General features: G+C 41.3%; 1 protein-coding gene and 1 pseudogene across 2 annotated transcripts in view; one reads left to right on the plus strand and one right to left on the minus strand.

Moving 5' to 3' along the window:
• HACE1 (HECT domain and ankyrin repeat containing E3 ubiquitin protein ligase 1) overlaps positions 1–24,940 on the plus strand; it is a 49,847-nt gene that overhangs the window by 15,941 nt on the left and 8,966 nt on the right. For both annotated transcript variants that reach the window (XM_072998370.2, XM_072998372.2), the window contains exons 12-21: positions 383–720; positions 3,922–3,990; positions 7,913–8,000; positions 9,228–9,339; positions 9,427–9,524; positions 10,347–10,434; positions 12,517–12,666; positions 13,242–13,438; positions 21,398–21,529; positions 24,676–24,774. In XM_072998370.2, coding sequence (XP_072854471.1) covers positions 383–720; positions 3,922–3,990; positions 7,913–8,000; positions 9,228–9,339; positions 9,427–9,524; positions 10,347–10,434; positions 12,517–12,666; positions 13,242–13,438; positions 21,398–21,529; positions 24,676–24,774 — 1,371 coding nt within the window. The remainder of the gene's footprint in view (positions 1–382; positions 721–3,921; positions 3,991–7,912; positions 8,001–9,227; positions 9,340–9,426; positions 9,525–10,346; positions 10,435–12,516; positions 12,667–13,241; positions 13,439–21,397; positions 21,530–24,675; positions 24,775–24,940) is intronic.
• Positions 22,337–22,491, minus strand: LOC140703399 (U1 spliceosomal RNA; annotated as a pseudogene).

The following is a 24,940-nucleotide window of genomic DNA, read 5'->3' on the forward strand; positions in this document are numbered from 1 at the left end:
CTGTATACTAATATGTTTCTGCACCATCCATAATAGTGGCTGGATTTTTGGTATCTTGTTGTGCAAGATGGGTTCCTCACCTAAAAAAACATAGCAAGCCATTAAACAGGTTGTTTTAAGCCTTTGAGGATCAGTGCTGTTCTTTCATAGCTCACAACAAAATGAAATGAAATTTGGAAGATCTGTAATGTCAGTACTTCTGCGTTCAAGTTTTTAATCAAGTAGGCCATTGCCCTTTACAATATATGATAGTGAATGGAGGAAAATGCCTGTTTTGTTTGATTTTTTAAAGGTAGCATTTGAATGGTAGTAGTTTCAGTCCTGAAAGTGTGTCTAATGTTCTGCTAGATGCCATCTTCTCATTCTTTGTTGTCTTCTGCAGCCTCTGGAATTACTCTGGCACTCGTTAGATGAGTGGCTCGCATTAATATCAGCAGAACTGATGAACAACAAAAGGAGCTCTGCCGATATTACTTCCATTTTGCTGAAACAGAGAGGACCAGATCAAGAAGATGGCACTCCTATGCATATCTTCGATGTTGCTCCATCTGGAAACAGCAGGGCCCTACCTGCAGATGTAGGCGAGTCTAAAATTTATGAAGTTGGCAGCACACAGGAAGCATATGCAGATTGCCAGGATGTTATTTCTGTGACTGCAAATCGACTGAGTGCTGTGATTCAAGCATTTTATATGTGCTGTTCCTGTCAGATGCCTCAGGGGTAAGAAGATTCTCTCAGAATTCTTTCCTTTTCCTCATTTTGCATCATCCTTGCCGTCACTAATGAGAATTTGAAGTTAATTAATTAATTAAGTCTCATGTATAAGCTGACTTTCTCCCCATAAGAGGACTCAAGGCAGCTCACAAGGTTAAAACAAATGAAATTAAAACACAATAAACAACATATTAAGGACAAATTAAACTATCATAATAGTCAAAATATGTCAAGTGATTAAAAGGATTAACTTTAAAAGCAAACTGACAAGCTGAAAAGCTAAAACCAGCATCAAGGGACTCACTTTAGAGGTTATTTGTTATAGTTAAAAGCCTTTCAGCTGTCAGTGGAAGGATAAGAGGGAGGGACCCAACCTAATTTCCCAAGGGAAAGCATTCCACAGTCTGGGACCTGTTACAGAGGGAAGGCCCTCTCCCATGTCCCCATCAGGGTTACCTCCAGTGGCAATGGGACTGAGAGGGGGACCTCCTCTCAGGATCTTAAGAGCCAAGAAGGATCCTATGGGGAAAAATTGTCCCTCAGATAAAATGCCTACTAGCCCAAAGAATTGCGTTCCTGCACAACTATACATATTTTGAAATGGGAGTTTCAGGACAGTCCTACCAGTAAAGCTAAACTAATGAATCAAGACTATTTTATTATAGGGTAATTGCATGGAATGGGAAGGAAAACTTGTTAGTTGTTTGAAGATTATTGAAAAACAATTATCTGTAATAGCATGGCATTATGGAATTCATGTCGTACAGAAGACATCATTTATAATGCCAAATGAGCTGTCAGTCCTGAACACTTACCGTACTTTATTTAAAAAAGCTGGAAAGTTTTGAAGTAAACTGCTGGTGGAAGATACCTTAAGTGCCCAGTAGCAATAATGTAGCAGGACATTATTTGCAGTTTTTATTAGCTGCTTGCATACTTTTTCCAGTTTGGTTTTAGAGAACCGCTAGCATCATACACTAGGCCTTTCATCATGCTTGAAATTTTCCATCTTCCCAAACTGGGAGAGCCTCTGGCAATGTTTTCATCACATAGCCGCCTAGAGTGGTCGAAATGACTTAGATAGGCGGGGTATAAATACAATAAATAGAAAAATAAATAAATAATAAATATTATTTTAATAGGCGAGCAGAATTTGGAAGACGATGAATTTGTAGTAATGCCATTCTCAGCCTTTCTGTGGCCAGAGCCATAAACACAATATGAAAGAAATACAAGCCGAATCAGGGTTGTGTAAGTCGCATAACAAACCTTATAAGGTGGTGTGTGAAGAATTGTTTCCAGTCTGTGGCTCCCTTCAAATGTAACTGGACCTCCCAGGTGCTTTATGCTCCCTCCCTCCCATGAATGACTAATCTAGTATATGAAAGACTCCTAGAGCATCTGGTCTAACAATTTGAAACTATTGATAGATTATGTTTATCACATTCTTCTAAACAGTCTAAAGGCGACTTACTAAAACTTTTTCCCATTATGTGCTATTGAAAACTATATGTGATAGGTAAAATTTTGAGATAGTGTCAGGCTCAAGATTTTAATATTTTTATGCTATCTCTTTTGTCAGTTTGTGGGGTAACAAAATTGTGGGTTGAGTATTATCTTTATCAGATCTCTTTGTTATTAAGGCATGGTTTCATGTTTCCCTGAACTCTTCATTTCTGTGCTTTCCTTGTAAAAACAGATTTTACAGCTGAATATTTTTTTTTCTCTTTATATTGTGACTTCTCTCTCTCTGTATTGTGATGTTTTACCATGAAGATACAGTGGTGCCCCGCATAGCGACGTTAATCCGTTCCAGGATTAACGTCGCTATCCGGATTCTTCGCTATGCGGGAGGGGAAAACCCATAGGAACACATTAAACTCTGTTTAATGCGTTCCTATTGGGGGAAAACTCACCGATAAGCGAAGAATCCCGATCTGGCCGCCATTTTCGCCGCCTCGATAAGCGAGGCGCGAAAATGCTGCGGGCGGCCATTTTCCCCCAGCTGGGCGGCGCTTGCTTCGGCTGTGGACGCCTCCCCGCAGGTTGCGCCGCTCAGCTGGGGGGAGAAGGTTCAGAGCCCTCGTGGTGGACGCTTCCCTGGAGGTTGCTCTGAAGCCAGGCTTCAGAGCAACCTCCGGCAAAGTCTCCACCGTGGGCGCCCTGAACCTTCGCCGCCTTCTCCCCTCAGCTGGGCAGGGCTTGCCTCCGAGCACCGGCGGTGGACGCTTTCCCGGAGGTTGCTCTAAAGGCTGCGCCTCCCAGCTGGGCTGCGCTGCCTTCAGAGCAACCTCAGCCTCCACCGGTGGCACTTGGAAGCAAGCCCCGCCTAGCTGCGGGGCTTGCCTCCGAGCACCGGCGGTGGACGCTTTCCCGGAGGTTGCTCTGAAGGCTGCGCCTCCCAGCTGGGCTGCACTGCCTTCAGAGCAACCTCAGCCTCCACCAGTGGCACTCAGAAGCAAGCCCCGCCTAGCTGCGGGGCTTGCCTCGGAGCACCGGCGGTGGACGCTTTCCCAGAGGTTGCTCTGAAGGCTGCGCCTCCCAGCTGGGCTGCGCTGCCTTCAGAGCAACCTCAGCCTCCACCGGTGGCACTTGGAAGCAAGCCCCGCCTAGCTGCGGGGCTTGCCTCCGAGCACCGGCGGTGGACGCTTTCCCTGGAGGTTGCTTTGAAGGCAGCACCGCCCAGATGGGCGGCGCTGCCTTCAGAGCAACCTCAGCGTCCACCCCGGGGCTCGGAGGCAAGCCCTACCGAGCGCCGGTGGTGGACGCTTCCCTGGAGGTTGCTTTGAAGGCAGCACCACCCAGATGGGCGGTGCTGCCTTCAGAGTAACCTCCAGGGAAGCGTCCACCACTGGCGCTCGGAGGCAAGCACCGCCCAGCTGGGGGGAAATGGTGCCTATGGGGAAAAATCGCAAAGCGATTTTTCCCCATAGGGGCCATCGATATGCGATCGCTTTTGCGATCGCAAGATCCGCATCGGTATGCGGATTCGTCGTTAAACGGTGCACTCGTTATACGAGGCACCACTGTACTTGTTAAACCTAATCTGTTTTAAATGCTAGGCATGCTAGTAGACAGATTGCTTAATCTGGTATAAAAAATTTTAATGATGCAATTCCAGAATAAATTGTGTGAATTGTTTCCATGAAGAAAGCACCATGATGATTTGTACTGTATGACTTAAACTGTTTGAACATTCTATTGCAGAATGACATCTCCATGCTTCATAGAGTTTGTCTGTAAGCATGACAATGTCCTTAAATGCTTTGTAAACAGGTATGTATTTGGGTATTAACATATTTCATTAAATGCTTTCGGTATGCTGGTAACTTTAATTTACAGTACATGGTAAAAGATGAAGGTACAGTACCTGCTTACCTGGGGCTTCATTAGACATACCGTAAATATTAAAATGAATGATAAGTGTCTGGTTTAGGAGTAATTATAAAAAGTATCTGTGTGCTGCATTAATAGAAGCACAGTTCAAGGTTGAGACATATCCTTACTGGATCACCGTTCGTTTAGTCGTTTAGTCGTGTCCGACTCTTCGTGACCCCATGGACCAGAGCACGCCAGGCCCTCCTGTCTTTCACTGCCTCCCGGAGTTGGGTCAAATTCATGTTGGTTGCTTCGCAGACACTGTCCAACCATCTCATCCTCGGTCGTCCCCTTCTCCCCTTGCCATCGCACTTTCCTAACATCAAGGTTTTTTCCAAGGACTCTTCTCATGAGATGGCCAAAGTACTGGAGCCTCAGCTTCAGGGTCTGTCCTTCCAGTGAGCACTCAGGGTTGATTTCCTTTAGAATTGATAGGTTTGTTCTCCTTGCAGTCCAGGGAATTCTCAAGAGCCTCCTCCAGCACCACAATTCAAAGGCATCAATTCTTCGGCGGTCTGCTTTCTTTATGGTCCAGCTCTCACTTCCATACATCACAACAGGAAAAACCATAGCTTTGACTATTCGGACTTTTGCTGGCAAGGTGATGTCTCTGCTTTTTAAGATGCTGTCAAGATTTGTCATCACTTTCCTCCCAAGAAGCAGGCGTCTTTTAATTTCATGGCTGCTGTCTCCATCTGCAGTGATCATGGAGCCCAGGAAGATACCGTATTTTTTGCACCATAAGATGCACTTTCTTCCCCTCCAAAAGGGGGGTAGAAAGTCTGTGCGTCTTATGGTGCGAAGGTGGTGACTTCGCCCCCACTGGCCCCGTAGGGGGGAGCGTCGCAAGGGTCCGAGGGAGCCTTCCAGGACCCTTGCGATGCTCCCCCACCCCCCCACGGGGCCAGCGCAGGCGAAATCGCCAGCTTCCAGTTGGGGGGAACGTTGCAAGGGTCCTGGAAGCTCACTCAGACCCTTGCGACGCTCCTCCCACTGGCAAAATCGCCAGTTTCTGGGAGTGTTTTGAGGCTTCCCAAGCCTCAAAACACTCCCAGAAGCTGGCGATTTTACCCCCCCCTGGCCCCGTGGGGGGGTGGGGGTAGCGTGGCAAGGGTCCAAGGGAGCCTCCCAGGACCCTTGCCAGGCTGCCCCCACCTCCCCATTGGGCCAGCCCTGGCGAAATCGCCAGGTTCTGGGAGAGTTTGGAGGCTTGGGGAGCCTCCAAACACTCCCAGAAGCTGGCGATTTTACCCCCCCCCGGCCCCATGGGGGGGTGGGGGTAGCGTGGCAAGGGTCCAAGGGAGCCTCCCAGGACCCTTGTCAGGCTGCCCCCACCTCCCCATGGGGCCAGCCCTGGCGAAATCGCCAGATTCTGGGAGTGTTTGGAGGCTTTGGGAGCCTCCAAACACTCCCAGAAGCTGGTGATTTTACCCCCCCGGCCCCGTGGGGGGGTGGGGTAGCATGGCAAGGGTCCAAGGGAGCCTCCCAGGACCCTTGCCAGACTGCCCCCACCCCCCCACGGGGCCAGCCCTGGCGAAATCGCCAGCTTCCAGGACCTTTTGAGAGGCTGGAAAGCTTCTCAAAAGGTCCTGGAAGGTCGCTATTTCGCCCATGCTGGCCCCGTGGGGGGGGAGTAGCGTGGCAAGGGTCTGGAAGGCCCCCTCAGACTCTTGCCACGCTACCCCCACCCAGCCCCCACGGGGCCAGCACAGGCGAAATCGCCAGCTCCCAGGACCTTTTGAGAGGCTGGAAAGCTTCTCAAAAGGTCCTGGAAGGTCGCTATTTCGCCCATGCTGGCCCCGTGGGGGGGGTAGCATGGCAAGGGTCTGGAAGGCCCCCTCGGACCCTTGCCACGCTACCCCCACCCCCCCACGGGTCCAGAGGGGGCAAAATCGCCACCTTCTGGGGCTCTTTTGAAGCTTCCCAAGCCTTAAAAGAGCCCAGAAGGTGGTGATTTTGCCCCCTCTGACCCCCGGGGGGGCAGGGTGAGTCTCTAAAGGGTCCTGGAACACACTCTAGGACCCTTTGGAGGCTCACCCTGCCCCCCCACCAGGCTAGAGGGGGCGAAATTGCCACCTTCTGGGGCTCTTCTGAAGCTTTCCAAACCTCAAAAGAGCCCCAGAATGTGGTGATTTTGCCCCCTCTGGCCTTCAGGGGGTCTGGGTGAGCCTCCAAAGGGTCCTAGGTTGTGTTCCATAAGACAGACCTCTCCATAAGGCTCACCAATTTTTAGGAGAAGAAAACATATTTTTTTCCTGTTTTCTTCTCCTAAAAATTTGGTGCGTCTTATGGAGAGGTGCGTCTTATGGAGCGAAAAATACGGTAAAATCTGACACTGCCTCCATATCTTCCCCTTCTATTTCCCAGGAGGTGATGGGACCAGTGGCCATGATCTTAGTTTTTTTGATGTTGAGTTTCAGACCATTTTTTGCACTCTCCTCTTTCACCCTCATTACAAGGTTCTTTAATTCCTCCTCACTTTCTGCCATCACCAAAATGTAACAAAATGAGCTTTCAAATTGCCCAGAACTCTTCATCTGGTATAGATGATTTAAATAATGATTATACACTCTTTACCCCTGAAAAGTTCTGTAGAATGCAAAAACGCATTTCATTTATAGTTTTTCAATGATTCAAAAAAGGTGTGGCTCAATCTCTCTGAGATGAGCAGGATTTAATGACACGAGAGTCTCCTCTGGGAGTTTGTCCCACTTGTAGAATTTGCCCTGCAGGGAGCCTTGCTTTGTGCTTGTGATGATGTTTCTTTAGCATCAAGAAAACACCTTCCCCCCCCACCCTCAGACCTTCGAATACACTTTTAGTTGTGCTGTTTGTTGTTGTAGTACCTTAATTTGCCCTTTTTGAAGTTGAATCATTGGCTAAAATCCTGCTAGTCACAACTAGAATAGGCTCATTATAAAACAAACTTAAACCAGATAAGCAGGTCTAAACTTGTCATTCGAAAAACTCAAACTATGGCTTCATTTCCAAATGATGTTAGCACAGATTATGGATTGACCTGACCTCTTGAGTTGATTTTATGTATGCTTTCACAAAGCAGATTTTGACGAAGTTTTGAAATTCAAAGTCTTCTTTCATCTAGCAGTCTCTTTCCCTTTTTAAAAAAATCTGTTCTCTTTTCAAAATAGATATTGTGGCTTAAGCCATCCCTGATAGTTTTAAGCAGGTAGTCAAAGCATTTATGTTTCATTTGTCTTCTACTGATTGACATCTTATTTTCTACACTCTTTTTGTGCTTTAAAATCTCTCCTACTTCTTGAAACACTGAAGTTACTTCTAGCACTTTTAATCTGACTTTATTGTAAATCACTTTGGGGGGCCTTTGCTAGAGATTTAGACATACTTAAATTAATATAACATGAATGGCATGATGCATAAAACATGTTTCATCTTTCTCAGCTATTTTTACAGTATAGCTCACAATATGGCGGCATTGAATGTCATGTTTGTAGTATGCATACTAACATTAAGTTGGGCAAATCAGCTTTAATTAATGTATTAACTTGTAATCTGAACAGTTGTTTGTATCCAGCCAGAAACATTTCATGCAATCAAGCAATTCATTCTATTTGTATAGTCCTGTTTAATTTGTGAGGTGTTACTCTTAGGAAATTTTGGACCCTATATTTTTCTGCTTGCATCTTCAGTTTGTTGTATACAGGACAACAATAATTGTGGTAGACCAGTCAATGAATGACAAATAAAAGAATATACTTCAGAGTTTGTTATGATATGCCTTCTGAATCAAATATTTGGCTTGTGTTTTAAGATTCTGTTGTTTTTTTTAAACTTTTCGTAGAAATCCAAAAATTATATTTGACCATTTCCACTTTCTTCTTGAGTGTCCTGAGTTGATGTCTAGATTCATGCACATCATAAAAGCACAGGTGAGTGTTCAGTTTTCAAGCTGATATGTGGTTGAATCACACATGGTTTCTAAATTGTATATTCTAAATCATTTGGGAACATTAGTAAAGGTGTTGTTCACCAGAGATGGGAAATGTGTGATCTTCTAGATGCTGTTGGACTGCAACACACATTAGCTCTTGCAAGCATAACTAATCCCATGGGATTATGTAAATTGTAATCCAGCAGCATTTGGAAGGCCACATCTTCCTCATCTTTACTTTTCACCATAATTTAGATTTATTTGTATACCCAACCCACTGGGTGTGAGTTAGGTGTACAAATAAATTATATATCCAAATTATTGTGAAGTAGAGATTAGAACCTACATCTTGATTCCTATCTACAACACTCTGTTTGTGCTAGACTCAGCTTACACATCCTTAGTACCCTGTGTTCCTCAAATACACACAGCTGTTCTAGGTCTGTATTTATTTCCAAATTATTTGCCTGATCGTGAGACTCCCAGAACATCTGGTTTAAAAATTTGAAACTATTGATAGATTCTGTTTTTAGTTCTTCTAAACAGTTCAAAGATGACTTATAAAGACCTATTAGGTTAATACACATATCTTAACTAAGCAGTGAGGAATCATAGTTTAAAAAGGTACAAAACCTGAATGAACTGTTTCAGTTAGGGAAAACAACCTTTTATTAACCCATTGTCTTATCAGGTCCACACTGAGGTCTTTGAGCATCATGCTTGGTTACTGCTCTGTCTATAATCATTATATATGTGATAAAATGTGGTCCATGTTCATGACAATTACTGGTAGACCAAAATGCCACTCAAAACCTCTTTAAATACATTCTTGTTCCTCTAGCAGGGAACATTTGGCTTCATTTTAAGAGAAGGCCATAACTTTAGAATTAAAAAATAAAAAAAAAATAAAATGGTCATTTGTCTGTGTTTTAATACTTAGGCCTGATATGAGTTTTTCTCTAGGAAGTCTTTTCATGCTATGTGTGTCTGACCTATAGTGACCTCATAGCATTTTCAAGGTATGTGAGACATTTAAGGAGCTGTTTTGCCATTGCTACCCTCTGGTGAGTTTCCATGGAGAAATGGGGATTCAAACCCATATCTCCCGAGTCTTAGTCGATCAGTCACCACATTATTGTTTCTCATATTGTCTATTGATTCTGTTCTGGGTAATAATATGTATGACACCTTTGGTCTCATGCATGTCCCCCCCCCCTTTTTTTAGCCTTTTAAAGATCGCTGTGAATGGTTTTATGAGCACCTGCATTCTGGGCAGCCAGACTCAGACATGGTTCATAGACCAGTCAATGAAAATGACATCCTCTTGGTTCACAGAGGTATGAAACTTCACCTATGCCATCCTCTTTGCCTAATGGTTATTCTGTGCTGATAAAGTTAAGAAATTAATTGGTTTTCTTATTCAGATTCTATTTTTAGGAGCAGTTGTGAAGTTGTATCTAAGGCAAACTGTGCAAAACTAAAACAAGGCATTGCTGTACGTTTCCATGGTGAAGAAGGCATGGTAATTACCTATTGCATAATACATGACACATAGTTTTTTAAAAAATGAAATGCATGGAAAAAAATAGTCTGTTTAGAACAGTTGTTTTGAAGCTGTTGCAGCAAGTCTTTGTAAACAAGCAAAAAAACTACCTGGGCCTCTTTGTTCATTGGCAAAGTCAAATAAGATCGTAACTTAAATCATTCAGGAGGCAAAACCGATGGTGGAGCCAAAAGCCTAAGAGAATATGTGGTGACTGCACAGTTGTTTTTGCTAATGGTGAACATCATTTGGATATGACTTTTGTCAAAATGCTGTGCCTGTTGATATCGTGTTTCTTCTCTAATGAACTATAGAAACACGCAAAGCTGAGAACAGCCGTTTATAAGTAATGTGTGAACCTGGCTTCTTTAGAATAATTTACTTCAGTTTTCATGAGGCTTTTTTCCCTTGTAGGAATCGCATTCCATATTACAGTGGGGTCTTGACTTGAGAACTTAATCCGTATTGGAAGGCGGTTCTCAAGTCAAAAAGTCTGTAGGTCAAGTCTCCATTGACCTACAGTGCATTGAAAATCGATTAATCCTGTAACAGGCCGTTTTTGTTCCATTTTGTTTTTTTTCTGGTCTGTAAGTCAATTCTCAGGCTGCAAGTCAAACCTAAATTTTGCGGCCAGAGAAGTCTGTAACTCAAAAAGTCTGTAAGTCAAGCCGTCTGTAAGTCAAGGGTCCACTGTATGTTGTACAGTCATTTGGAAAGGATTGAATATATGCTTGAAGGAATTATAACTTGTCTTGCTCTGCTTTTTCTCCCTCCCTCCCTTCTTTCCTTTTTTGCATCTAGGGTCAAGGTGTGGTGCGTGAGTGGTTTGATATCCTGTCGAATGAGATAGTGAATCCAGACTATGCTCTTTTTACTCAGTCAGCTGATGGTATGTTGATATCTCCATTTGTGTTATAATAATCTTAAGAATTAATGTGGAAGAACAAAATGATTTCCATGCCCAAAATATTTTCCTACTCTAAAGGTTCTGTATTTGAACCTAAATTACATGTAATTTACAAAGCAACAGATCAAGAAAAGCTTTTAAAAAGAGAATCTTATGGAATTCTAAATCCTTAAAGTCTGTTATTCTTTTACTTTATGTCTTGTACTGAGAGTTTTAATTTTTTTTTAATTGCTCTGTGACAGGCAACTGAAGTCCTGTTTGGGTAGCATTCCTCATGGGAAAGACTAGTGACCTTTTTCTCTGTGGAAGTTCTCCGGGTGATTCAGAATATAGGAAAATCACATAAGGCTCACCACTTCAAAAAGTAGGCTGGTCTAGGTCACTAGCTCTTTTGTCCTCCTTTTCAGGCAATAATGAACAGCTAATTCATAAACAGTTGTTTGTCTTTTTCTGTATGGCAGCACATTTGGAAATTGACGCAAACTGAAAGGGAACTTGTAAATTAACTTTACATGCATGGAGAAACAGAATATGGCATATTACCCTAAAGGAAAAATTAAGTCACCAGATCAGATTACTAAATCACATTCCCAAGATGTATTTTTTTTCAACATGTGGCTTCCTTTTATTAATTATGTTAATAAGTATTGCACCTTTGGTGCAATATTGTAATCTGGTACAGACTTCAATGGTGTGACGGTACCAGTGAAATACCTGTGCTATTATGTTGTTACTGTTTTTTTCCATTTTCTTTCAATGAAGTTTCAAAAGAAAAAAAACTCAAACTATGGCTTCATTTCCAAATGATGTTAGCACAGATTATGGATTGACCTGACCTCTTGAGTTGATTTTATGTATGCTTTCACAAAGCAGACTTTGACTAAGTTTTGAAATTCAAAGTCTTCTTTCATCTAGCAGTCTCTTTCCCTTTTAAAAACACATTCCTCTGTATATATAGAATGTGAGAAACACGTACGCCAGTGTTCTGTTCCTCCTTGCAGGGCTAGGTGACATGTTTTTGTAAAGTCCAAAAAAGACTTTGCTTGCCAAAGCCACACTGTTTATCAACACTGCTTTCTGAGTTGTCACTGTCATCCCCCCCCCCCCGCTGCTGGGAAAACCAAAGCTTTCTCACAATTATTTGGTGTCAGAATTTCTTACATCTCATTTTCCTCTGACTTTGCTATCAAAACATTTTTATTCTCCTTACACCTATGCATATGCATATGCATGCCAAAATGGGATCATTTTTCATGGAGAATTCTGATGAAATGAACTCAGGCCCATGGAAGCTTAGGCCATTACATATATGTTAAGAGAGTTTTTTTTTTCCTTTTCATTTATATAAATTTAGATGGTTATCTTTTTGGAAGTGATAAGAAATGTTTCATTATCAAACGTCTATGGATAAATGTTGAGCATGTTTACTTGGGACATGTAGGTTCCACTCTGCTGAGTATGATTTGCTAGCCAGTTCATTTGTTAAAACGATGTTATTAATATTTTGGTTCTACTCTGAAAAAGATTTAAATTATGTAAAGATCCTTGACCATCAACATTTCTTTTTAGCCATCAATATTTAAATATTCTGATGCCAAAGGTTCCTGTCATTGGAGTTTCAAACCAGGAACATAAATTAAGAAAATGGGCTTGCCCTCTTGTTCCTTTTTCTGTCTTGTTTTGTGTCTAATAATATTTAAGAGGCGCAAATGGTCCAGCAAACAATAGGGAATGTTGGAACAGTGATTTTCCCCCTCATAAGTGCCTCTGACATTATAGTTAGTTCTTGTGACAAATGAAGACGTAGAAATAGAATTCTGTGCTAGCAATAACTCTCACTTTACATTAAAATGTTTCTTGGAACCTAAAAGTTTAATTTTAGCATTGCATATCTGAAATGGATTTTGTTTCCTTTTTAACGTTGTGTTTTTGATGTTGGGAATAAGAATTGTTGATGCCTTTGATCTTGAATGTGATACTGAATCACAGAAAACAAACCACGGGTTAGTGTTATAAATAGTTTTGAAAATAAGTAAGTGAAACTAGTACTCCTTGTTGTTTCAGGAACTACATTCCAGCCAAATAGCAACTCTTCTGTAAATCCTGATCACTTGAACTACTTTAGATTTGCTGGACAGATCCTGGGTTTAGCCCTGAATCACAGACAACTGGTCAACATTTACTTCACAAGATCATTCTACAAGCATATTCTTGGTAGGGCTCTATTCATGGTTACAATTTTTTTCTGTTAGGGATACAAGGAATATATCATGCAGGGCAGCTAAAAATATGATTTGAATTTCTTCCAGTTGCAGCCACTCATAAGTGAGAATACAGTTTTCTAAAAGCAAAAAGATTCTGCTTTGTAGTATGTCTGCAGAGAAAGCATAAGAGACTACACGTTAGAATTAGAGTAGTGTTTTTATGGGGAGTGTAAAGCCTAAATACAGCTCTCCTTCCTTTTTAAGGTACTGCAGCAACGCTCGACAGGCCTATGTTAATAAGGCTACCCTAAGTTGAAGGTTTAGTTAAGATTTGAAATGAAAACCTGTCTTAACTACAGCATCACACATGCTTTTATTAGTTTTGGTGTGCAAGGCACACATAATTTTGAAGCAACAGAAGGGCTCCTAGCCAGTCACAGTTTTTTGTGGACTGCCAGTTCCCCCACTTCACCCTGCATTGTCTCAGTGTGTCTCTAGAGGGCAGTCGTTTACCACAAATAGAGCAAGGCAAACTGGGTCCTGAACTAATATGAGTGAAGACTCTTTCTCTGTATCTTCTTCAAGGTATTCCTGTTAACTATCAGGATGTGGCATCTATTGATCCAGAGTATGGCAAGAACCTGCAGTGGATTCTAGATAATGATATCAGTGACTTGGGGCTAGAACTGACTTTCTCTGTTGAGACTGATGTATTTGGAGCAATGGAGGAAATGCCTTTGAAACCAGGGGGTGCAAGTATACTTGTCACACAGGAAAACAAAGTGAGTTGTTTCAGACTACGTTGGCATGTTTTTCACCTTGCGAAGTAACCCTTTTTAATCAAGACCTCTCACAGCATCCTTTTTTTTATCATAAAATAAAACACTCACCATCAAAATGGTTCTGTTGCTCATCCAACTCTCTCTTTCTCTCCAAAAATGAAAGCAAAATCAAGTGACATCTGGAACATCTTATTAGACCTCTACAGAATATTGTCTACAATGACACCAGGTCAAACTTTCCTTATAGTGAAACTGCCCCCCCCCCCCCCCGCTGCCTAAAAGAGGGACTCTTTGTTGTTTGCTTATGGTATATGTGTGTGTGTGTGTGTGTGTGTGTACTTCCATATTTTTAAACATGTTAAAGTGTGGTAGCTTGTGTATTTAATTTTCTGAAATTTTGATTCAAGCTTTATTAGGAAGTATAGTGTATAAGTATAATTCAAATACAATTTGACATGTACAGTATATGTCCTGAAATATAGCACTGATTTTTTTTAAAAAAAGAAATGCATGCTGCATATTGGCTGAAATCTTAAGGTGCCACTAGAATATTCTCACTGGATCCGTGGGGATTAGTTTACTCCTGGATTTCAGCCATTAAATGTTTTGTGTTCTGTGCACTGAGGTTGACTTCAAGCATATGGTTATAATCTGATAAAACACATTAGATAACAAGTATTACCATGAAAATGGATCCTGATATGTCCCATCACTCACTGCTTCCTCCCAAAATAAGCCAGGATGTGTCCTTACTTTAGACATCAATAAGGAAGAACAACTGTGTGTCTAATGGAGTGTTGTCGGGCTTTGCACTGATTCTGTATTGTGTGTACTTTTGCTGCTTTTCTGTACTGCAAGGGCCAATGAAAGTATGAAAGTAAGGCTGTATATATAATGCTTAGAATAAACAAATGTAAGTATGTAAGACTCAGGAGTTATGTAAAATCTCATTGATTCCAGTAGATCTGCAGTACATTTCAGTAAGTCTGCATCCCACCCAGTGTTCCTTTTTCAATTTTACGGTCTCCATGGGTAAATTACTTAGTAAATATCTTACAAGTTTTAAAAACTCATATTTAGAAAGTGTGTAAGTTACGAAGGGGGTGACTGTATAGAGAGAGAGTTACGTTGGTGTGGCTAGGGGCATTTTGTGCTGGTATGATAATAAAGACAAATAAGCACCATTGAAATCAGTATGCCTGACCTCCGGGCAGATGTGTAGAACTGCAGCGTTCATGTCCTTTTCAGGACAATCATTACATAAGGAGACCCTTTTTTGTCCTGTATATATTGGTCTTGTTAGGAGATTAAAACCTGCCATGCTAGGTAGTGGCCACTTGATGTCACTTTATTTTGCTTCTTCCCTTTTTGCACTTTTGCAACATGGAAAGTGTTTTACAAATAAGAAATTGCTTGTGATATTCTGTTACTTACTCTTGATCTTTCTAATGATTTGTGGTTGTTAGTATCCAATTATGCAGAGAAGTCCAGGTTATTAAAGAAGTGTATGTTGGTTTGCCTCTAACAAAAATGTAGTTGCTTCCCATTTCATACAATTGCTTGTGAAGTGGATGTTGCATCATGTAACAGCCAGAATTCAGAATTGCTCTTAAGATGTGTCCACTGTGGACTGGATAATTTATCTTTAGCTCTTCATAGGTCTGAGACACTGATGAGAAAAGGGCTACAGAGAAAGTAAAACAAAAAGGACATACTCTTATATTATTTGCTCTTCTCCTGGAATTAATAACTCCTCCTTGCAGCATCAGAGAGCAATTGTCCTTTTCATTAAATACTTTGTTAATATATAGATAGTATAAATAAAAGCTCTCCCCCTGCTCCCCATGCTCTGGAGAAGTTGCATTATACTGTTAGCATTCATCTTTGTTTTCTGTATAGGGCTCCCTATTGTCTCCACAGGTTATTGGTTCTACACAGAGAGTTGAGGGCCAATGATTGGGGGAATCTGCTTAAATTTGAAGAAACAGATGTAGTGATTGTAGTCTAGCTAGAGCTTTATAACAGCCTGTTCATTTGACAATTTATACATGTGGAAGTTGAGTCATGGCAAATGGACTTCTTATTAGGTTGAAATGTTTCGCTAGTCATCCAACTAGCTTCTTCAGTCTGAGGAAAGTTGGTAGGAAACCTCTGATATATCCTCCACATTGGTTTCACTTCCCCATGGTCTGAACAGGCAGGCTCATTAGAAGGACAAAGGACTGGGGGTGAGTGAAAATCCTACCTCTCCAGTCCTTCTCCACCCATTGTCATTGGTTGTTAATGGTCTTTCTGGTGTGTGGTCCTGATCTTTCTGGGGACGGATGAATGAGAAGCATGATAAATAGGAGACAGATTGTATCTAAGGCCTCCACCCCTGTTGAGTGAGGAATTTTCTATATGCACATGTATGCCCCCCCCCGACCCCTCTCTCAAACCACCTATCTTCTGGGTCCAAAATGAGTACATCTTGGTCATCAAATGAGTGTCCTTTTGTCCTTCAAATGAAGGAACACTGCTGATTGTGGTCCTAGGCCATTGCCCCTCCTGTTCTGGGCAATTATCCTGTTTAGTGGCTATTTGTTTTCTCCAGTGCAGATCTCCGAACACTCCTCTTTGCATTGGGCCGCATATACTATGTGCCTCGTGTTTTGCCGTCCGATCTTTTGGGTGGATGAGTCTCTGCTTTAGTGTGTTTATGGGTTTGAAACTGTTCAGTTTCTCTGGTGTGATGCCTGTTGCCGTGTCATTGTGTGATGGGAAAGCATAGTAGCTATGTTCACAGTGCTTGAATAAATTCCATTAATTGCTTTTATTTTTATTTATTTATTTGATTTATATCCCACCCATCTGGTCTGGTCGACCACTCTGGGCGGCTTCCAATAAAGTGTATACGATAAAACATAAGGATTTTACAAACAGTCCATAACACATACAATAATAAAACAAATATTAAATGAAAGAAAAAATAAATAAAGAATTAAATATTGACAGGAGGAAAGGCCTGAACATACAACCATGTTTTTAGTTGACTCTTAAAAGTGCCCAGCGTACGAGCCGCACGAATCACCAGAGGAAGGTTATTCCAGAGACGAGGAGCCACCGCTGAGAAGGCCCGGTTTCGTCTCCTGTCCTTCCGGGCCTCCCTTGGCGTTAGGCTCCTCAGCCTCACCTCCTGGCTCATGCAGGTGATCCGAGTAGATCTAGGTGGGAGCAGGCATTCCGCCAAGTATCGGGGTCCTAAACCGTTTAGGGCCTTATATGTAAGCATTAACACTTTGAAGTCAATGTGGAAATGGATGGGCAGCTAGTGCAGCATGGCCAGAGTAGGAGAGATATGTTGGTATTTTCTCACTCCAGTAAGGAGTCTGGCCGCTGCATTCTGCACCACCTGAAGTTTCCGCATCAGCTTCAGTTAGAATTATATGTATAACCAAAACATGAAGAACCAAGGTTACTGTGTATAACACTGGGAATAGCAGCTTGGGAGAACAATTTGCTCTTACTTTATTATTTGCCTTCTTCTGATAAAACTTAACTTCATCACATATAGGTCAGGTGTAGCAATGCCTCAGAACTAAACTTGAGATAGTCCCCCAAGCTTTTAATTGGGCTTCTGAGCTCTTTGTTCTGTGATTTTTTAAAAATTTATTTTTTATGCTTTGGGGCATGGTAGTAGTAATAGAAATATTTCAAAAGCATAAGCCACAGTTGTACCACCTCAGGGATTTTTCCGTATTTTTTAAAATTAAGCCCTCCATACCTTTAAATAGCTTACCTCTGTACCAGTTAATCTGTTAGGGTATTAAAACTGCTCCCATTTCATGCATCTTTAGATATAGTTGTTCTTTAAATGTGAACATCCTGTTGATTATGGAAGTAGGCCCCTGGGATTTCTCCATATATCTTTCAGAATATGGAGTGTTTTTATGTCAAAACAAAGGGATGTGACTGAGTTTTACAAATATGTTGATCCATATGTATAGACATGCACATATTTATGCTCATGAAGGACCCAATACTTTTCTAGGTTTGTAAATAAAATACACTAAAGTTCTTTTCAGGTGTGTCTTCAGTTGATTCACATTTTAAAAAAATTGAGACTGGTTTATTGGTCCTCATGCACTAAGTTAAAAACATGCTTTCTTGGGGGCAATAAGAACCCCGGTCTTTGTAGAATACAAAAATTACATAGAGGTGTCTAAATGACTTTTTGTGTGGGCACCATCAAGTGTGTTCCACCCAGAACAGAAAATGTAGAAGAAATAAAAGGAAAGGCAAGTGTGCAGTTTCATGTGTTCTAGAGAATTTCTTTGACCCAGATGAATACCATTATCTCCCCAAGAGGCAGAAATGTTGATTCCCCTTGAATAAGGCCAACCACTGACAATCAGAATATATCATTTCTGCTTCTTTGTGTCTCATGGGTTTGACAAAAATAGGCATGGGGCATTGTATGCTCCAGTACATAATGCATTGACTGTGACAAAAAAGTACCTAAATGGCAAATGTTAAGAGGATTGGTTGTTGTGGTTTTTTCAGGCTCTTTGGCCATGTTCTGAAGGTTGTTCTTCCTAATGTTTCGCCAGTCTCTGTGGCCGGCATCTTCAGAGGACAGGAGTCAGAACTCTGTGCTTTGGTTCTGACTCCTGTCCTCTGAAGATGCCAGCCGCAGAGACTGGCGAAACGTCAGGAAGAACAACCTTCAGAACACGGCCAAAGAGTCCGAAAAACCCATAACAACCATCAGATCCCAGCCATGAAAGCCTTCGAGAATACATTAAGAGGATTGTTGGGAAATTTTTCTGTGAATGAGAGCTAGTGCATGGAAGAAAGAAAACTGAAATAATTTTCTTTGTGAGAATGTGGGATGCTTGTTGTTTTCAGGAATTTGGGGATATTGACTTTTCAGAAAGAGAAAGCTGCTCAGTCATGAAGAGAACAATGCTGTCTGTGCTATTAGCCTTTCTATCCTGTGGAAGGGAGAGATTGGCATTTGGATTAAAATTCAATTTAAGACATTTTGACTTTAATTTGAGCTAGAACTAATGTGATTTATCTAAGTGCTGAAATTTTCAACTAAAGCAGCCTTACTGAATCAGTGGGATTTATATTAATATTAACCTATCATTCAGTAGCACTTCATCAAGTCCTTTCTAATTTAGACTAGTAGTTGGATTTGGCCCTTGCTGTGAAAAGAAAAAGGCCATGTTCATGTATTCTGAGTTGCTTTGAGTGTACTCTTAGTACTTGGTATCATATTTGGTTCTCCTCTTTCCTTCCACCTTTTCCAGCATTATTATTTTTTCTAGAAAATCCTACCTTCTCATGAAGTTCCCAAAGTAGGACAGCCTCAGCCTCAACATTTTCTCCTCCAGAGATATACCGTAGTTCAGGCTTGATTTGATTTAGGAGCCACTTGTTTGTCTTTCCTGCAATCCAGGGTATCCTCTAAACTCTCCTCCAGCACCACATTTCAAACAAATCCACCACCGCCACCCCCCCCGTCAGCTTTCTTTACTATGCCACTTTCACACTCGTACATAGTGGCTGGGAATACAAAGGTGTGGATGATCTTGGCCTTGGTCTTCAGTGACACATTGTCACACTTGATGATATTTTCTAATTCCTTCATTGCTGCCCTTCCTAGTCTCAATTATTTTATTTCTTGGGTTCTGTCTCCATTAGGGTTGATGTTTCTTGTATACAGTGTCTCTAACAATTTCAGTTTTTTCATTGTCAGTGTTAAAGTTGTGTAGTTCTTTTCTCATCATAATTTTTGTCATCCATATGGGTCCTTTTTTAAGGAAAAGGATGGGGTGAAAATATTTTAAATAAAGAAATAGATCTGCAGCTTTTTAAGATTCAGAAAATCTTGGCAGTGGATCAGATCTCCCTGTAGAAAGCCTCTACTGTGTGTTAGCATACTGTACAGTGTGCAGCAGGTGAAGTAGGAAAATACTTGGCACCAGTGTAAGCATATGCCAATTTTATCTTCCGCAGTGTGGATAGCAAGGTGATTTGTGTGATCTCTTGTCAAGTAGGAAACAGATTTTTATTTATTTATTTTTTTTGCTTGGTACCTGAGAGAAGGCGGCAAAGTCTCATTTCAGTTTGGTGCTGCTTTTAAGGGGCAGGTTATCAAGTGGGAAGAGGTGAAAGACTTTCATCTTAGTTGATTCTAGCCAACCATTTTCACAGTATGGCAGTTCTTCACACATTTGCAGAGAACATGCCATAAATGCTACATGCCAGGGTTGTACCAGCGGGTGATAATCACAGCAGGCACATCTTGAGGTCAGGGCTCTAGGGAAAATCGTTTCATCCTAATTGTAGATGAAATCAACACCTGTGCAAATATGTTATTGGGGAACACAATAAGTTCTCTCCTGTAATAATTCAGTTTATATATGCTGCAACCATGGCCCGATGGCAATTTTAATTGTATTTTAATTGTATTTTAATTACTTTATCTTTTACTGTATTGAATTTTAATTGTTGTAAGCCGCCCAGAGACCTCTGGATAGTGTGGGCGGCATATAAATTAAATAAATAATAATAATAAATAATAATAACCATAATTTGGGTTTTGAATGTGGCTGTTATACAAATTGGGACAATTAGTGACTCGTGTACATTGTTACATTGATTTGGACATCTTTCATTGTACGAGAAAGTTGCCTCTTACTAGTTTTCCCCAGTCAGATTCCCACCCTCCCCCAAGAGGGGTATAAGGCAGACCTGGGCAAAATGCAGCCCAAGGGCCACATATGGCCCGCAAGCTGCTCCTGTCCGGCCCGACGGTCGTCGTTCCAGTCCAGTGTTCAAGCACTTGTTCAAGCCCAAGACAGACTGGATTTCTCTCACTGAACAAGTTGAACATCAAAACCATTTATGGCTTTTGGTCTAAAGTTGATCAGTTGCTTATCTTTTATTTTTAAGTAAAGTTGGTTCGGCCCCCGAACACAGTTCAGATTTTTCATGTGGCCCCCTATAGAAATTAATTGCCCACCCCTGGTTTAAGGGCAACTGATATCCCCCCAAGGCAGTCTTGCTACAATATGTTGTAAGTTGTAGTGTAACATGTCTGAAGAGAGAGTAAGGTTGGGAATGCTTGTCTATACAAACAGGAAGGTCTGTGCCCAAGCTTAACTGCCTCTTCACATTTTGTAAATGTTTATGCAAGAGCACAATATGAGAAATAGAAAATATGCTTCAAACTCTAAGCACTCTAAAGAGTCCTATAACAGTTGGTGGCTCTTATAGCTTTGTTTGTTTGTTTCATATCTAAATATAAAAAAAAGCTTAACTGCTGCTTACTTAGACACTAGTTTTTTCCTGTGTGAAATAACTGCCCCCTAGGGAAGACTTATTTGGGGTTCTATTGGGCTGAAGGTTGTGTGTATGTACTGGTGTGTATGACCAGCTTTTGTGTGTGAGATAACAGAGAAGGAGTCCGGGTACACACAGAAAAACAGCACCATTTGGTGCCTTCTCAGTATTTTTGGCTACAGCTCCTAGAGGCATTGACTACTGGCCATGCTGAGTGGACTTAACAGTCCCAGATATCTGGAGGGCTTTGTTCCCCTTCTCTTGAAACACAAGTAAAGAATCATCCACTTTACCGTTCAGATTGTGTGATAGCATGACCGCCTGCCTTTATTTCATTATTAATTGTATTATTAAATGTTTACCTTAAAATAGCTATATAAAATGTATTTTAAATGCAAATCAGAAACCCAGTAAGATTTTATTTAGATATTTTTCATTTCTCCCCTAAAAAGTTTCATGCCAAGCCTCATGTTTTTGTTCTTCTGTTTCTGTGTTACAGTTTTAAATGTGTGAATAAAGCACTGGAACACTCATTAAGTGAGATTTGTAAATGTGCTAAAACATTATCTTTTTCAGGCTGAATAATTAAGCAGGATTTGTGAATGTGCTAAAATAATATCTTTTCAGGCAGAATATGTCCAACTTGTGACTGAGCTTCGAATGACCAGAGCCATTCAGCCTCAGATAAATGCTTTTCTACAAGGCTTCCATATGTTCATTCCACCTTCTCTGATTCAGCTATTTGATGAGTATGAGCTGGTAAGTAAATTGATTTGCCTAATTTAGGTCAGACAGCATTAAGAATGATAGAACTGCCACTGATTCATGTAACTAGATGGTACAACATCTCGTGGCTATGGCCTAAATCCTGTTTAGTTCCAACATCTTTTCCTGCATTATTTTTCCTCATGAGAACGAAAAGATGGAGAGTTATTTTCCTTGCTGTCAAAGATGGTTAGAAATATTCTGGCAGTCCCAATATATTTCTCACATTGGTGAGAATGATATTTTGGTCAAAAGTTTTGCCCATTTTGCATGGATTTCATGCCCAAACAAACCATCCATATAGTTTGGATGAATTGAACAAATAGTGTTAATTACGCAAAATTAGGGTGCATAATTATTGATATTTCTTTTTTATGTCATATTCTCTTTTTTGTTACTCTTATGTTACATTTTACTTTTAAGTTGTTGGTAATCTTATTTGTATCTGTCAAATCTGCAGCATTAAAATGAATATTCTGGAGAGTTACCATATTTTTCGCTCCATAAGACGCACTTTTCCCCCTCAAATAGTGGGGGAGAAAGTATGTGCATCTTATGGAGCGAATACAGTAAAATAGGGTTCAACCACCACCACCCAGAAGCCTCCCACTGCCATGCTGGGAGGCCTCTGAACTGGCACCAGAGACTGCTTGCTGTTTGTACCTCACCATTCTGCACTGCTGGCTTTCCAGGATCTACTTCCTGGAGCCCACCTGGAAAACCAGCAAGGCCAACAGGCCTCTGGCAGCAGGCAGTGAAAACAGCCAAGGACCAAAGGGGAAAGGGTGATTCTAGAAAGACCAGGGGAAACCACAAACACAGTCCCCCACTTAGGCAGTTGATTTTCTCACATTTGGGGAAATCACAGGGGCCAGCACATCCAAAGTGCAAGAGATGAGCCTTACCCTGGGAAAACCACTTTGATGATCATGGTATCTCCCCTGCCAGGTATGAGTTAGAATGACCCCTGAACCTCCTGCCCTTTTCTGCGCCCTGTCCCCCAAAGGCATGGTGACCCCCCGGCTGCACCTCCTGATCAGAACAGGGTTGCACAGCCCCAGTTTTGAAAGAGGCCAAGAGAGCTACTCAGTGTTTTGGGGTGCCCCACAGGACCCCCATCAGGGGCTGGATGTTCCTCCCACAATCCTCCAGTGCACAGATATTAGCATACCTAATATGCGGGGAAGGCAGGGAAAGTGGGGAAATTCAAACTTTCAGTTAGTGAAGAGGCTGCTTGTCTGCTTCCTTGCTAGCCCAAGCAGTTAGAGAGCTGGGAGAGAGACCTGGGACTGCCTGGAATTGTCATTTTAAAATTTAAATTTTAGTTTAAAAGCTGTTTGTGTGGGGTTAGTGAAAAGGTGCTCCGTTTGAGTTGAAACCTGCTTGTGTAGAAACATGCATACCAATACTTGCTTTAAAAGCTGCCTAGAAAGCTGTTCAGACCAGTGCCGATCAGCTGTTAGGTGGGGAGAGGGGAGGGGAAAGGAGCAGAAGCACGAGTGGAGAAGAGCACAAAATGGCTGCCGTCTGCCTGCTGGTTTTTAGCTGTTTGGGGCTCTTTTTTGGCTGTTCTGGGGTCTACCAAGGCACTGTGAAGAACCAGGCTCAGTCTACAGTACCTGGTAAATAACTTTCTTTTAAGTTTATAAAAATTTCTGACCTCCCCCCCCATAAAAATGCATTAATTAATTTTCAGTGCATTTCTATGGACAATTTGGATTCAACCTGCAAAGTTTTCAACTAGTTCTGGGCATCTAATAGAGGATGTATTTCCAAAGGGTGTTATAGCAAGGAAACTAACTGTGCCTCGTGACTTCTAACTGGATTACAGCACCTACTTCCTGATTTCAGCTGCTATTGTATTCAGGTTTTTTTTTGGCTCATCAAGAACATTGTTCATGGCTTTGTGTGGCCTAACCTGTTGTGCCTTGCATGCTATAAATGTTCAATTATGTCAGAAAATGGAGATTTGGTCTTATGCTGAGCATGTGCTACTGCTGGTGAATGGGATCAGGTTAAGCTTTGTGTTGCTGTTCTTTTGCATAACCTAAAGTAAATAAGGAAAACCAGCTGTTAAATAGTTTAATTCCACTATTTATCCTTTTCACAACTAAAAGGGACCTCTCAAGGCAGTGCCAAATCAGACAAACCATTTCTAACTTAATATACAGTAGGCTTGAGCTGTAGCTGGGCAGAGTTGCACAACAATCTCATCTGTCACTGAGACATTTTTATAAGCATGGGGAGGAGGTGGATGAAAGGAAATGTAAAATATAGGTAGAGTGGTATAGGTCTTATCACTGGCTGATGATGGTCTATATGTACTTGACTAAAATTTATGGTACACAAATTTATGGTACATAAACTAGAGTACACAAACCTTTAAGTCTCTCCATTTGTTAATGACAGTGGTAATGGTTCTTAATGCCACTGTTGACTGCTGTTCACTTTACATGGTTCAAATATTATTCTGTTATAGTTTATTAAATATTTTATTACACTATTTGGTTCCGAATATATTTTCCCTGTGTTCCTCCTCTAAAAATTAGGTGCGTCTTAAGGTCAGGTGCGTCTTATGGAGCAAAAAATATGGGTACTCTTAGAGCATTTATCCAAAAATTTGTAGCTTTACATGCTCTCCTCCCCCTTAGTGTTTATGACTTACTCCTATTTTATTGGGTCCTTTAATTGAGACAAAGGCAAGATAGAAGTGAAAATGTAGAATAAATTGTTTCTGAGGAAAGACCCAGGAACTCAGGATGTTGCCTTACACCAGACCAGACCACTCATCCAGCTAATCTTAGACTACTGCTTTCCAGGATTTCAGGCAGGAATATTTATGGAACCTTCTGGGTACAAAGCAAATGGATGGTCTGTCAGTGAGCTGGGGCCCTTCACCAGGGACCAAGAGTTGGATGACTGTAGGTGACTTCCAGTTCTCTATATCCAGATGGGAAGGTTCCATTTTGATGTGAAATTCCTACTATTTTAGATTGTGATAACATTCTTTGAAATAACACTGAAGCGTATTTAAAAGGGGGGGGAACCTGTCAGATTAACCCCCAACTGGTTTGAAATAAAAAATTTGAAGAGTTTATCTGTCATCTTTAATGTCTTGGTTTTGTGTCTTCATTTTCAAGGAACTGCTGCTTTCAGGCATGCCAGAAATCGATGTGAGTGACTGGAGAAAAAATACAGAATACACAAGTGGTTATGACAAAGATGACCCAGTTATTCAGGTAATATTTCCATGGGATGTATGTAGACAATTATGTATGCCAGAGACTTCTTCTTTTAAGATGGAAGCAAAACTGGTTATATTTTAAGACTCTTGGACCATGGGAATGAAGCACAATAGAGTTTGAATGAAATAGAAAACAATCTCCATAAATTAAATCACATGTT

This window comes from Pogona vitticeps, chromosome 1 (assembly GCF_051106095.1).
Source record: "Pogona vitticeps strain Pit_001003342236 chromosome 1, PviZW2.1, whole genome shotgun sequence".
Lineage (NCBI taxonomy): Eukaryota > Metazoa > Chordata > Lepidosauria > Squamata > Agamidae > Pogona > Pogona vitticeps.